We start from the raw sequence: 14,610 nt of genomic DNA, 5'->3' as shown, positions 1-14,610 counted from the left end.
AGAAATCTGAGGTTCAGAGCGGTTAGGAAATTTGTCCAAGGATTGAGAATGAACCCCAACACTGCCTTTAAAACAAGTAAGACAGAACCACAGGGAGGGGTCATTGAGGCACTGGATCATATACTTTCTATCCAAATGTTTTCTTTTACAGGTATTTAGGGGCCCATGCTTATCAGTATTTATGGCCCCAAAATTCTCCTCTTACATTGCTTACTCTGATACATACGTAAACTAGGAGCTAGGGGATGGGTCAAGAAACAGGCTAGGCATTTTCTCCTCTCAGCTTCAAAGACAACCTAAATTGTGTCATTGGACCATATGAACTTAAAGGAAGGAGGGCCAGTGCCTTCCTCCAGCTGAACCCAAACTCTGGCAACCTTTGTCTCGGAGCGAAGAGTCAGGCCATAAATGAAGTCTGTAAACACGCCTGGCTTAAAGGTCTGTCTCTGCTGCCACGATCTCCATGCATGGGCTTCTGTCCACCGCTACCCAGCCAGCGGCAGGGGCATGGGTGGCACTGACAACAGGGGGCAGAATGGCATGCTGAGCAAGTCAAGGTTCATGTTCTCCAACTCCCTAGTGATGCTCATGCTTGCCACCCAGAGCCTCGCTCAATTGTCCCTGCCAGTCCTTGGACTTCAGAGAAGTCCAGCCCGATTTCTCTGCTGAATTAAGCATTACAAGAAGCTGAGATGGTAGTTCTGACACCATGGCCTACACGCCTGAAACAGTGACATCCAAAAGGAGGAAGGATGATATTAAAAGATGCATGGTCAGCCTTTCCTGAATGATTAATTTGGTGGAAACCGAGGGTATACAACAGCTTACCATGATATCCTCCTAAAAATAAATTACAAAGGATGATAATGCCTTGAAGGAACTCGAGTGGAGATTTGATCATGAAGACACCCAGCAACCACCTCAACCAACAACAAAGCAAGAGTTTTGGGTAAGACACAAGTTTCTCTTCTGGAAGGTAATGTCCAGTCCCATTGGCATGACTCTCTAATTCCTTCCACTGGATAAAATTAAATAGCTCGAATGTTTAACATTTAGACTGGGGAATGTTGTCCTCAAGTCCACATTGGGACTGTTCCTGTCACTGACTGGGGTTCCCACAGGCAGCCACTTGGGACAGCAGCTCCTTTGTCCATTCTCTCCCAGAGTGCCCGTGGTAATGTCGACTCTCCCTCCCACAGCTGTGGCCAAGGCCCACAAGCAAGTTCTCTTGACCTCGGCTTCTGCAAATATAACAAGAATGAAAGAAAACTCAAGTGCTCGCTTGGGCAGCACCTGTGGTAAGAGAAGTCTTTGGGCCCTGGCCTGTTCGGCTCAGCAGTTAGAGCGTTAGCCTGTGGACCAATGAGTCACGGGTTCGATTCCAGTCAAGGGTATGTATCTCGGTTGTGGTTTGTTCCTGGCCCTGGTCGGGGTCGTGTGGAGGCAACCAGTCGATGTGTCTCTCTCACATTGAAGTTTCTCTCTTTCCCTCTCCCTCCCTCCCTCCCTCCCTCCCTCCCTCCCTCCCTCCCACGCTATCTGAAGACAAATAGAAAAATATCCTTGGGCGAGGATTAAAACATAAAGTTAAAAAAAAGAGAAGTCTTCAGGTTGTCATGAGGATTCAAGTGTACAAGTCAAGTGTAATATGTCAGTGCCGTGCCTAATACCCAGTGGGGCTCGTCATGGCGGCTGCCCGCATTCATCGTCGTCATCCAGGCGTGCGCCCTCTGCCTCACTCACCACCACTTTCATTGTCTCAGACAAAAACACACGGTCACAGAGGCGGTCTGCCAGGAAGAAAGGCAGGGTTATAGAAGCATGCCAGCTGCCACCTTTCTAAAAAGGCCACCAGGTTCAATCTCTGGAAGTACTCAGAAATCCACAGCTACAAAATTCACAAGGCAGACTCTCACAGCAAAACCTGCCCACATTAGTGTAGTCAGACAGAACTGCGACGGGAGCTGAAGTCGCACAGGGGACCAAATCCGCAGGCACAGGGCTGGAGGACAGCTGGAGCCTGGAGAAGAAGGTCTGCTTTGTGACACATGTCAAACATCACAACTGCTGTTATACAAGTACTTCAAGTTCTCTATTTAGAGGCAAAAGAGATGTTACAGGAGAAATATTTTTCTGCCACTTACTTTCTTTTTAAATATGCTTTTATTGATTCTCTAGAGAGAGAGAAACATTGATTGGCTGGCTCCTGCACACCCTCCACTGGGGACCAAGCCCAAAACCCCAGCATGTACCCTGACCGGGAATCGAACCAGGACCTCTCAGTCCACGGGACGACGCTCAATCCACTGAGCCACACCGGTTGGGCTCTGTCACCTGTGTTCTAGTACAGTTGCAAAAAGTGTCATTCTCTCCCTGACAATCCCTTTGTGGGAGAGGCCCAGTGTAAGAAAGCCCACAGGTGTTGCCCCTGTGGGACACAGTGAGATGACACCCTTTCCCACCGAGTGGCTTACTTGTTGCTGTCACGGTACTCGTAGATGTGACATCCTTGAGGCAATCCAGTCTCGTGGTCCAGAGTGAAAGAAAGTTTCAGCTGAATAAAGAGAGAAGAGAAAAACAAGTAAGTTTTAGGCAGCACACTCTGTTTATTCTGACAGCTAAAATGAGAAAAGAGAGAGAGAGAGAGAGAGAGACAAAAAAGGTAAAATTGCACTTCCTCCAGCTGATGTGTTATGGAGAACCTGGGCCTGCCACCCCTGGGAAGAACCCATGCCTTACAGGGACATTACTTATTCATTTAGCATGCAACCAATTATTTATTAAGCACCTACTTTGTGGCACTGAGCTGGCTGGTGGGGAAAGAACAGTGAACAGCAGCAGAAGGAACCTCTTTCACGGATCTTAGAGTCAGAGCAGGAGATGGACAACAACCACATAAACTAATGAGTGACTATACATAGAAACACTTCAAATTAAAATACGTCCTCTGAAGCAGGAAAAGCCTCCTGTGTTTATAGAGAAGTAAATAACTGGACCTAGACTAGGACTGAGGAGAGGAGGAGAGGGTTACCTGATGATGGGGAGGAAGGATGGGGAGAGCAGAAGGTTCTCCTTGGCAGAGAGCTCAGAGGCTACGGTGCAGGAGTTTCAGGAACTGAAGGATGGCGGTAAGCCAGAACTTGATAGATTTAGGGTACATGGTATACAGTAATGCTGGAGAGGAGGGCCAGGGCAGAAAATGCAGAACCTTCTTGCTACATTAGAAATTCTGGCCTGGCCGGTGTGGCTCAGTGGTTGAGCGTCAACCCATGCACCAAGAGGTCACCGGTTCGATTCCCAGTCAGCGCACATGCCCAGGTTGTGAGCCAAATCCCCAGTGTGGGGCACGCAGGAGGTGGCCAATCCATGTTCTCTCTCATCAATGTTTCTATTTCTCTCTCTTTCTCTCCCTCCCCCCCCCCCATTCCTCTCTCTATAAAATCAATATAGAAAAAAAATCCTCTTAAAAAAAAAAAAAGAAATTCTGGCCTTCACCTTAATAGCAAAGAAAGGACTATGACACCTGTTAAGGAAGGGGTGGACGACATGATCTAAGTTATGTTTTACCAAGACCCCTTCAGCTACCACGTAGAGACCAGCCTGTGGGAGAGCCAAGCAGGGCCCTGCAGGAGGCCGCTGAGAAGAGTAGGTGAGCAGTGACGGGGCTGGGTGTAGGGGCTGGGCAGGCAAGATGGGCAGGTAGGAACAATTTGAGATTTATCTTTGAAGTGAACTTTTAGAATAAGAATCAACAAGATATACTGATGGATTTGATGTCAGGGAATGGTGAGGACAGAAAAGAAGAAATCAAGAATGGCTCAGTTTTTATTTGAACAACCAGGCAGGTGGCTGTTCCACTGCTGGGTGGGAAGACTGAACTTGGATATAAACAGGGAGCCAAAAGTTTGATTTTGGACATGTTGACTTGGAGGCATTCATTAGCTCTTTGGTTAGGAAAGGTCAGGAACAAAGACTCAGGTAAGAAGTCTCCGTTTCTTTCCGGATTCTGGAGTGGGGTAGGGGTGGGCAGTGCTCAGGTGAGTGTGGAACCCCGTCTGCGTCACCGCAGAGCCAGAGCTCAGGGAGTTCTGTGTGTCCTGCTAGAGCCCAGTTGGCTACGGCAGCTTTAACATTTCCAAATGCAGAGGCATTACCAGATTTACAAATTCTCTGGGTTTTTAAATCACTAGGGATATTTTCACTAAAATTAACTGCACATTGGGAGGCTACATTACTATAACTTTTTTGTCTAACTACAAGGCTGTTAACATAGCTAATGATCTGCATCATTAGATGCTGGACAAGGTTTCTCTTCCTTAGAGGGAAACGAGCTCGTAGGAATGGCTTGTCCTTTTACTGACCCAGATGAAAATACAAAACCAGAAACAAGCCCTTCTTGACCATCATGAAGCCAGAAACTTCAAGTCAAAGGCGTGTTTTCCCTACAGAGCCCTGCTTGGTTCTTCCCAGCCCACCTTCAGTAACACAGAAAATCATTATTTACAACAATCAATTAAATACAACCTTTTCTCTTTACCTCCCCCTTTGCAGCAGCTGATGTCAGGTCTATATTCATCTAGTCTTTCAAAGACTGTACTGCTTAGAAGTTTTTAAATCCTTTGACTCAGTGATTCAAGTTATAAACTTATGGCTTAGAAAAATTATTTTAAGTGTAGGAGGAAAACCTTTATTTGCAAAACTGTTCACCTCAGTCTTATTTGCTGGAAAGACTAAAGGACCAGCGATAGCAGAATGGTTAAGTAAACGATACCAGAGTCACATGCAGAATAGTATGCAGCCGTTATGACGAATTTTCATTAACCTGGTAAATATCTGGGTTAGATAAAAAAACACGATGCATACTTGATTATATACAAGAAAACTATGTAAATAACAAAGACTGCATAGAAGAAGGACCGAAAGGAATGATATCAAAATGGCAGTAGTCTCTGGTTGGTGGCTCTGTTGGTTGAACGTCATCCCGTACACCAAAACGTTGTGGGTTCGATTTCTGGTCAGGGCACATACCTAGGTTGTCAGTGTGATCTCCTGTTGGGGTATATACGGGAGGCAACCGATCAATGTTTCTCTCTCACATCGATGTTTCTCTCCTCTCTCCCTTCCTCTCTCTCTAAAAATCAATAAAGGAACATATCCTCGAGTAAGGATTAAACAAACAAAAAGAACCTCTTGTTTACTATTACCCACTCAGTGCTCTCTAGTCATTGATTCACAGACCTGGACCCACGCTCCCTGCAGGCTGCTGCGCCCCTGCGCACATTTTGATCTGGTCGAACAGATCTTTAGTCATCCGATTTCACCTCTGAGTTTGTTATTCCTCTTGCTTCAGTTAGGAAGTTTTGCCGCACATCTGCCCCCACTCAGTAACTGTGCAGTGGCTCACAGTGCCCAGGTGCTCCTGTCTCACTGGGGCCTTTGAAAAGAGACACATAGTCCTTCACTCAACAGTAGTTACTTAACCCGCCCTAGGAGCCAGGTTGCCATCTGTGTCAGTGCTGGCTCTAGCCCAGGCCTGTAGGGACCCACCCATGGAGAGGCTCAGCCTGGAGAGCCAGCCTGCCAGAATGACAGCCATCGGAGACGTCGTGAGGTCTATCTTTCCTTTTCCAGAGGCAGCTGCCACGTCAAGCAGAACAGCCCGCCCCAGTCAACCAGACCGTTCTGACTGCGTGGAATTCCTGGCACTGAGTGAGGAGAGAAGGCAGCTAAGGGCCCAAAGGGCAGCAACAGGGCCACTCGGCAGCAGCAGGGGAAGCCTTGGATGGGGCTGGTTCGAGGAAAGGCTTTCCTCTGAACAAGGAACAAGCCATCTCCCTTGGGCAGGAAATGGAGGAGCCTTCCACTTGCTTTTCTTTTTTATAAATAAAATATTTTTATTGAATTTAGATAGAGAGGAAGGGGGAGAGAGAAACATTGATGTGAGAGAGAACATCAATCAGTTGCCTCCCACAAGCACCCTGACGGAGGATTGACCCCGAAACCTGGGCACGTGCCCTGAGCGGGAATTGAACCGTTGACCTTTTGGTGTAGGGGACAACACTCAACCAACTGAGCCACACTGGCCAGGGTGAACCTTCCACTTTCAAGGGCTCACAGAGGAGGGCAGGCTCGGGCAGGGAGAGTGTGGGACTCCTGCTGGGGCCCGTTCTGAGCAGCTCTCCTGCTACAGCGTGGGCCCCTGGGAAACCAGAGTGTGGGTGAGCGGAAAGGTCTGGAGTGAGTGGAAGGGGCTGGGGCCCTCGGAGGGCAGAGCCTTTCTCCACACTCCAGTCATAGGCCCTGCTGGGGCTGCTGGAACTACAAGAGGCCTGCCTCATGCCCTGTGCACTGGGGTTGAGGGACAAGAGAGGCAGCAGAGCCATTCTCCCAGCAGGTGGCAAAGGAGGGCAACAAGAATGACTCGCTCAGGACTGGGTCTTCCTCAGGTTCGCAGATATTGCTGGAGGAAGACCCTTCAGGCGAACCCAGGGGAAGAACAAATGCCCCAGGCTGAGCAGGAGAAAGGTGCACAGAGTCACTGAATGTACCCACTAAAGGAAATGGGACCTAACTTTGGAAGCCAACCCAGTGAAGCCGAAAGGCCAGATCATTTTCACAAGGCTAACCAAAAAGGAGTGACAGGATGAGACAGGAAAGGGTGACTAAGGGTGGCGTGCCAGATGTCCCAGATGTCGAAAGCAAGCAGCCTTCAATCTGTTCAGGTGCATGGTTGGCTTTCCCGAACAGCATGTTCCCAGAGAACATTATGCTCAGGCCACTTAGCACTAAAGTCCACCAGCTCAGAGCTTCTGCTGCTTTTAAAAACACCTGGCCTTGCCCTGGCTCAGCGGTTAGAGCGTCGGCCTGCAGTCCAGAGAGGCCCAGGTTCGGTTCCCGCTAAGGGCACGTACCTCGGTTGCAGTTTGTCCCCGGCCCTGGTTGGGTCGTGTGGGAGGCAACCACTCGATGTGTCCCTTTCACGTCGATGTTTCCCTTTCTTTCTCTCCCTCCCACCCTGTCTGAACAAAAAATGGAAAAATGTCCTCGAGTGAGGATAAAAACAACCAAAACAAAACACCTGGCCTTGCCCTGGCCGGTTTGGCTCAGCAGTTGGAGCATCAGCCCTGGGACCAAAGAGTCGCAGGTTTGATTCCGGTCAAGGGTACGTACCTTGATTGTGGTTTGGTTCCCGGCCCTGGTTGGGGTCGTGCGGGAGGCAACCAATCGATGTGTCTCTCTCACATCAATGTTTCTCTCTCTCCCCCTCCTACTCTGTCTGAAGATAAATGGAAAAACATCCTCAGGTAAGGATTTGAAAACAAACAATCAAACAAAAAACACTTGGCCTGGTCTTGGATGGGCAAAAATCCATTAAGTTTAGGTGTTGCCTGTCGTGTCCACAACAGCTCCAAGATGACCTCTGATGGGCAACCAGGTCTCTCTCTGACAGTGGCCTGGATGGCACTTGTAGGCTGCTCCATGATCACACAGGGGTGACCTCAGAGTCCAGCTCTGAGTTCCTCTCACAGGGGTGCACGGAGAGAGGTAGCTGGTAAAAGCAGAGTGCTAGTTCTGTGGCCAGACTTGCTTGAGTTCAAACCACCATGGGTTCTCCGGGAGGCCTGTGAGCTTGCTTCAATCTGCAAGCTATTAGGACCAAGGTTCAAACGTGGGTCAAGGACCATCCTGGGAAGCCTCCAGCCGCTCCATGGTTGACTCTTCCCCACACAGTCTACTGGTCTTGCAGGGTGTCCAACTCTCTCTGAAGCTGAAAGTGGCAAACCCCATCCCATTTCAAACATTTCAGGTATGCCAGTTATGGGCACTCAGAATGAACAGAATAGGCACTCTACCTGAGCCTGGTTTTGTAATTGAAAAATCTTATTAGAAGGAAATCTTCACATTCTCTGAGGTGATCTTTAGTTTTTCTTCTTTAGTTTTCCTTGTTTGGTTTGGATTTCCTAAGCATTATTTCTTTTTTTCCATCTCCTCTTTGCTTTCTTTTATAAGACAAAGATGCTGTGGACTTGGCTTTCACTTAGTTCACAATGATTCTATGGCAATGTATTAAGTTTCTTTCTCCTAAGTCCACTGAAGTCTTTTTGGACTTGGAGAGAGCTTTTTAAGAAAGAACTTGCTCATTCAGCAGGATTTTCCTCCCCACCCCAGGCTCTGGTTCTGACCTGGAAAAAATAAGAGTGAGAAAGAGCAAGAGAATCTTAGAGTCCTGACGCTCAACTTCACAAACCACAAAAAAGAACCTTGCTCCAGTAACGTAATCATGGAGATTTCTGGCACCTTGGTCTTTCAAGAAAAATACATCCATCTGCTGGCACAGGGGCCCATCAAACTCAATCCTGTTCAGCATGGAGTTCCCGATTCATTAGTGTTGGAAAGTCTATAGTGAGTCTGGCCGCTCCCACTGGATGACGCCTCCCTGCGGCACTGTCTGTAAACCCCACAGCTGTGTTTTCACTTAAGGCCACTTGTCCTGACTCCATTGCACCTTGTTCCAGAGGCTCGTTCTCTTCTCATTAAGGTTAAAAATGACAGGATGAGGATTCTTCAATGCTGGGGTTTTACTTGCTCAGAAGAAAAGCCTCCTCTTGCTATAGTCAACCCATAGGAAAGGCTACTCTGTAGTTAGGAGCCTCGCAGGCCAAACCAGTTGGTTCATTCTCTTCACCTCGGTCAACAAGCCAGTCCCAGGAGAGAAGCCTGGCTTCCCTTGCCCACCTCTCAAGCTGCCTACTCCTCTGAGGGTTATAGTATTGTTCGCCAGCCAAGGACAGGCCCGTGGGGCTCTGCTGACCACTGCTTCACACCATCTCTGCCTCTATTACTGGGTGAGAACAGCCCCAAAGAAGTCATTCCCTACCCCAGGGTCTCCTTTAGCAGAACAGGGGTCCCCTTGCCTCAGCTTTCCTGCACAGGCCTTACCTGGTACTGGGCCACACTGTTGCCCCTCCATTTCTGGGCAAGGTGACATGGTGACTACAAGGCATGGGGAGCAAGTCTGCTTGTGTCACGTGCAGTCAGAGGCAGGGCCTGCAACCAGCCTCCTCATCCTACTCAAGCTGAAGCATTTTTGATGATTTGCATGGCCAAAGAGGGTGACTGTGCTGGGACGCTACTAGCTCAGATCTCTGGGACCATCTCAGCCAGTCACTGTGCGGGGACTGGAGTCACCCAAAGCTGCTCCCAAGGGAAAGTGCTGGTGCTGACTGCGGGGACTGCATCTGGCCCCTCACGGTGGGTGTTGTCCGGGTCCCTTTGCATTTAGAAGAGCTATCTGCTTCCTGAAGCTGAGGCCCTGCCTCACACAGTGAGACCCTGCGGAGCCTCCAGTGTCAGAGTCTGCTGGCAGCTCCACTGCGCACAAGCAGGGAGGAGGCAGCCTAGAGGCCACCGGCTTCCGGCTCCCACAAGGTGAGCTGAGCTTCTCGCGTGGAGTCACGGATATGGACGACATGCGCGCACTGGCTCACTTGCCTTCCTCAAACTGTTTTAATCATCCTTCAACTTTCACCAAAGTTTGTTTTAAGAAACAGCCTTATAAAACCCCTTCTTCATTTGTCATAAATGTAAAATCTGTCCACTATAACAGTTAATGTTCTCAATATCAAGTCTTACAGGAGAACGTGCATTGAGAGCTAGGCAAAGTATCCCTTGACTTTCAATGAGGTTTTTATAAGAAATAATCTTATGAAAATCTCCCTACCCACTCAAAGCAGGATCCTTCTGTCTCCTTTCCTTATTCTCCTTGTCTTTCTTTCTATTGTATTCATTTCATGGGTCATTTCCTTTGTTGTAAGTCTTCTCAAATTCTTTTTGGAGATAGATGAGGACATACATAAATAAAATAAGGTTCTTCAAAATATAAGGCAAACGTATGTGAAACTGAGATCTAGGCAGGTTTGAATACAACCTCGTAAAACAATGATCATGATGGTAGTCATTCAGTTCATGGAAGAGAGAAAACGGGATAGTGATAGTCTCATACAATCCTCAGAGCTGTAATCAAGCTGGCTCTGCTCTTGAAAAAAACAGGAAAGAACAGGATGATCTTCCAGGGAATTGGCCTCAGTTTCCAGGGAATTGGCCTCAGTTTCTAGGGACTTGAGAAGTGGAGAGTTATGTAACCCCAAGCTGGGAGCCAGCAGCTCTGAGCCTTTCTGTTCTCTCCCATACTCCAGGGTGGTGGTGGGATTCTAATGGTCTTAACCTCCCCACCTGTAAAACGGAACTGAGTTCCTCTATGGTCGTTCTTATGGTTTGTTTTATGGATGAATGTGAGATACTTTCTAGGTTTACTGGAAGAAAGTACCTGTAACATGTCCCTGCTCCATCTGTGAGAAAGAAGCTCTGAGGATTTCAGAGGGACCAGTGCTCATGTCTTTGAGTGTTTTATTTAAAAAAATTTTTTTCTTTATTGATTTTAGAGAGAGAGGAAGCAAGAGAGAGGGAGAGAGAGACAGAAACATAGATGATTCTACTTCCTTCCTCCCAGACAAGATCAAATGTCTGGACAACATATCTCAGGACAACATCTAAGGGCCTTTCTGGTCCTAGGGCAGCCAATCTGCCCCTCTTCCCTGATCCTGCTGCCTGGCTTCAACTTGTCGCCCTGCAGCGGTGGGCTCGGCAGCACCTCCTGGCGGAAGAATAGCTGTGGACCCCCATCCAGGCCCACAATGCCTGCTGATCTGAATGGCTCAGAACCACCTAGGAGACCCATACCTGGGCTTAACCGAGGTTCCTATTCTCATCCAAAATAATTTAAGTAGCCATTTTCTTTCTAGAACAACCAAAGAACATATGGGTATTGTGAAGTTTAAAGAAAGTACGGAAAGAAGTTTACAGCTAAGTTGAAATACAAAAACCAAAAAAAAAAAAAAAAGGAAAGAGGTTAGTTGAGGGTATTCGGAAGTACCAGGATCCAGTAATAAGGAAAATGAACAGAATTTCTATTTGCCCTGCTAACAGAAAAATCAGCTTTGGTAAACAAAGAATTGGTAGATAATCAAACGTAATTGAAAATCATTTATGAAACATTCAAAAAAGGTTTCACAGTAATCTTAGAGGAACATTTTCATTAAGGAGAAACTTGTTTTCCTTTCGACCTTTGTATAATCTCTCCAGGGGCTCTGGGCGGGACTTAGGGACAGTCCAGGTTCTCACGCTCTGCAGAGATCTTGGGGACCCTCTGGTCTAACTTTCTGCCCATTAGACGGCCCCAGTTCCCTTTCTAGCACTCCTTTGGTTAGTGCTTTTGCTGTAACCCCTGCCTGGGACACAGGCTACTGTATCAGGGAGGAAATGTGAACAGGTGTTCTTACACACACCACCAATGCCAAGAGGCTGCACAGAATAGAAGTAAAAGTACAACCTCTTTGGGCCATCTAATTTTGAATCCTGGCTTTACCTCCTATTAGCTGGCTAACCCCAGGAAAGTCACTGTACTTCTTTGTACCTTAGTTTCCTCCTCTGGAAAATGGAGATAATAACAGTACCTACTTCATAGGGCTGTGAAAATCAAATGGGAAAAACCACATCAGAACAGTACCTGGCTATGGCAAACATTCTATAAATGTTTCTGATGTAATAAGGCATTTATTTCTTATAATGCATTGAGATCAAAATTTAAAAGATGAAACACTGGGACAAGCTGACTGGGACTCAAGAGTTCCAAGTGTGATCACTCTAAAACCTAAGCTGGAGCTGTTTGGCAGCCACTTCTGTACGTGCAGGAGCACCGTGGCACTCAGCAGGAGGACACAGTGCTTCCATGTGTCATCTGTCTGCCTGGACAGCCCACCGGCATTTCCAGCGCTGTGGAGCCATGCTGATACAGGGCTTCTGTCACAGGGCAGCCCACTGTACTCTCTGGTGACCAGGTCTCCTGAGGCAGCAGGCAGGGAAGCTGCTGTGCCCTAAAAGAGGCTCACTACTCAAAAGAAAAGCTTCAAAGACCGTGCCAGGTTGGCAGATGCCTCAACATTGGAGGCTGCCCAGTACTTCTGCACTGGCACCAACTTGCCTGTAACTCTCTCCTTGGGAAAAGAAGATGCCACAGCGACCTACTACAGCAAGGCGGAGGGCTGGCTTCTGACAGTCCAGAGACAAAAAAATACCTTCTATCATGGTCTGATTCTTTTCATTTATCCTCAAGTTGGGACATATCTCTAGCTGTATATTTGTTTACCTATTATAGATTATAAAGTCCAATAGAAAAATTCCAGTTGATTACTCTTTGTGATATCCCACAAGCCTTTATTAAATAAAGGGTTTCTAGGTGATAGAGAGCCCTGCAATAAACAGTGAGAATAATAGATTCCATATTCAACCAGACATCGTACCAAGAACTTCAGTGTACAAATGCCACTATTTTTGTTTTAAAGGTGAGGAAATTGAGGCTCAGAGAATTGAGGTACCTTGCCTACTCCAGGTCAGGCAACACTTGGCAGACCCAGAAATGGAATCAAACTCATGTAACTAAAATCTGTGCATTTCCCACCGGGCCACACCTGCAATTTCTTGTCCCACAAACAGGGGGCTCCAACAGTTAACTTCTCTCATCTAGAGTATAACAAAGGACAGCAAATGGCGTTCAGAGTGTCAGCCCTCCTAGGCTCACTGGCAAAGGCATTACTGAAGACCACGGTGGGAATTTCTTCTGTCCAGTGAGGAGCCTGAGCAGATCGACCTGCCCCGTTTCAGGAGGAGAAGCTGGACTGGAGGACGTGGACACCTGGGTGGGCCTGCCAGATTCAGTGTCCTGCATGGAGACTGGAGGTGCCAGGTCAGCCCACTCAAGGGACAGCAAAGGAGAAAGAGAGAGATGGGCTGGCTCCACTTTTCCAATTCAGTGAAACTACCCTCTGGCTGACACACTCCATCACAAAGCTAATTAATAATAAGACCAGAACTAAGGTCAAGGGCTTCTTACACTCAGGGTTTGTGAAAAGCTAAGAGAAGAAACACCAGTTAGCTAGTCAAAATACAGGGTGGCAAGAAGAAAATAAGATGTTAAAAAGCAAAAACAACAAAAACTAAGATTAATATAAGATGTATTATTACCCTATTGAAAACATGGTATGAGGGTTCATATAGCCAATTTCTATTACTTAAGTCAGGGGCCTCTATCCACGACTTCAGCTGTAAAATGAAAGCCTCAGAAAAGATCACCCTTTGGTTCCTGTGGCTATCCACCCAGTTTACAATTCGGAGAGCAAGCCCTTGTTGCACATGGTTCTGTGTTGCTTGGTACCGTGCCAGAAACGATGGGATGGGGAAAGGACAGTCCAGGCTGGCAGAGGTGACTGAGTCACATCGCCTCCAGTGTTGTCAGAGCCAGGGAAGGAGCTGGTAGGGTGACCTGTGTGCAGTAGGTGAGGCCTGGGGTAAGCCTGGCAGGAAAGTGAGCATTTGGAAGACACAGATGGGAGATTCCAGGTAACAGGAAAAACCAAGACCTTTAAGTCTCCTAGGGCACAGACCACCCACTGTATCCCCCATACCTTGGCTTCAGCAAAGTAGGTGCTCAAGAAATAACTGTTGAAGGAATAAATGACCAAAAGCAGAAAAATGAGAATGAAAGTGCATGGTCCTGCGAATACATATGCAACTGGTCTGACTGCAGAGTGCAGAGTACACCTTGGGAATGAAGTAATATTGATGATGGTAAAAAAAATGGTCAAGACTTTGAGCTTACTCAAGAACTCTTTCTGGCCCTGGCTGGTTTGGCTCAGCGGTTAGAGCGTCGGCCTGCGGTCCAGAGAGACCTGGGTTTGGTTCCCGCTAAGGGCATGTACTTCAGTTGCAGTTTGTCCCCAGCCTTGGTTGGTCATGCGGGTGGCAGCCACTCGATGTGTCCCTTTCATGTCGATATTTCTCTCTCTCTCTCTCTCTTCCTCTCTCTCCTCCCACTCTGTCTGAACAAAAAAATGGAAAAATGTCCTCAGGTGAGGATAAAAAAAAAAAGAACTCTTTCTGTGTTAAAAACATTAATGTGTTCTCTTGCTGGATTCTCTCAATAACCTCAGAGGGTGGGCGCTGGTACCATTCCTACTTTACATTTGGGGACAAAGAAGTCTTGAAGCTTGTCCCGGAGCTCACAACTGCAGCCCTGCAGCTGGAGCCCAGGGTCCCTAACTCAGGTGAGGTCTTTCTCATACAACAGAACCTCAGGTTACACCTGACAGAGGCTAACACCTGGACCCTCTTCTAGGTGGCGTTCCCCTCCTAGGCTACCTACGTCTGTGAGATGGGGACTGCTTTCTGAGAGCAGGCACTACCTGAGCTGAGACCTGGCCTTTTCTGAGGTGCAATGCCTGTGTCCCACAAAAGGGAATAAAAAGACCCACTTTTGCCCTGGCTGGTTTGGTGAGCGGTTACAGCGTCAGCCCATGGTCTGGAGAGTTGTGGGTTTGATTCCGGTCAACGACGTGTACCTCGGTTGTGGCTCAGTCCTTGGCCCTGGTTGGGGTCGTGCGGGAGGCAGCCAGTTGGGTGAGGATTAAAAAAAAAAAAAAGGATCCACTTTTTGTTTTGAGATAATTATAGATTTACAGAAATCACAAAAATAGTGCAGGGAGTTCCCCAGTGCTC

At 47.6% G+C, this 14,610-nt stretch overlaps 1 protein-coding gene across 5 annotated transcripts in view; it reads right to left on the bottom strand.

The window, feature by feature from the left end:
* The window catches only part of DIS3L2 (DIS3 like 3'-5' exoribonuclease 2), a 340,082-nt gene that overhangs the window by 37,489 nt on the left and 287,983 nt on the right, over positions 1-14,610 (bottom strand). For 4 of the 5 annotated variants that reach the window (XM_036253315.1, XM_036253314.1, XM_036253317.1 and 1 more), the window contains exon 14: positions 2,475-2,554. In XM_036253315.1, coding sequence (XP_036109208.1) covers positions 2,475-2,554 — 80 coding nt within the window. Of the gene's footprint in view, positions 1-1,857; positions 2,021-2,474; positions 2,555-14,610 lie in introns of those variants that run through there. The other variant, XM_036253318.1, reaches the window with a different exon arrangement.

The sequence above is a fragment of the Molossus molossus genome, unplaced genomic scaffold (assembly GCF_014108415.1).
Source record: "Molossus molossus isolate mMolMol1 unplaced genomic scaffold, mMolMol1.p scaffold_m16_p_11, whole genome shotgun sequence".
NCBI classification, from domain to species: domain Eukaryota; kingdom Metazoa; phylum Chordata; class Mammalia; order Chiroptera; family Molossidae; genus Molossus; species Molossus molossus.
This window is presented reverse-complemented; position numbering and strand designations above follow the sequence as displayed.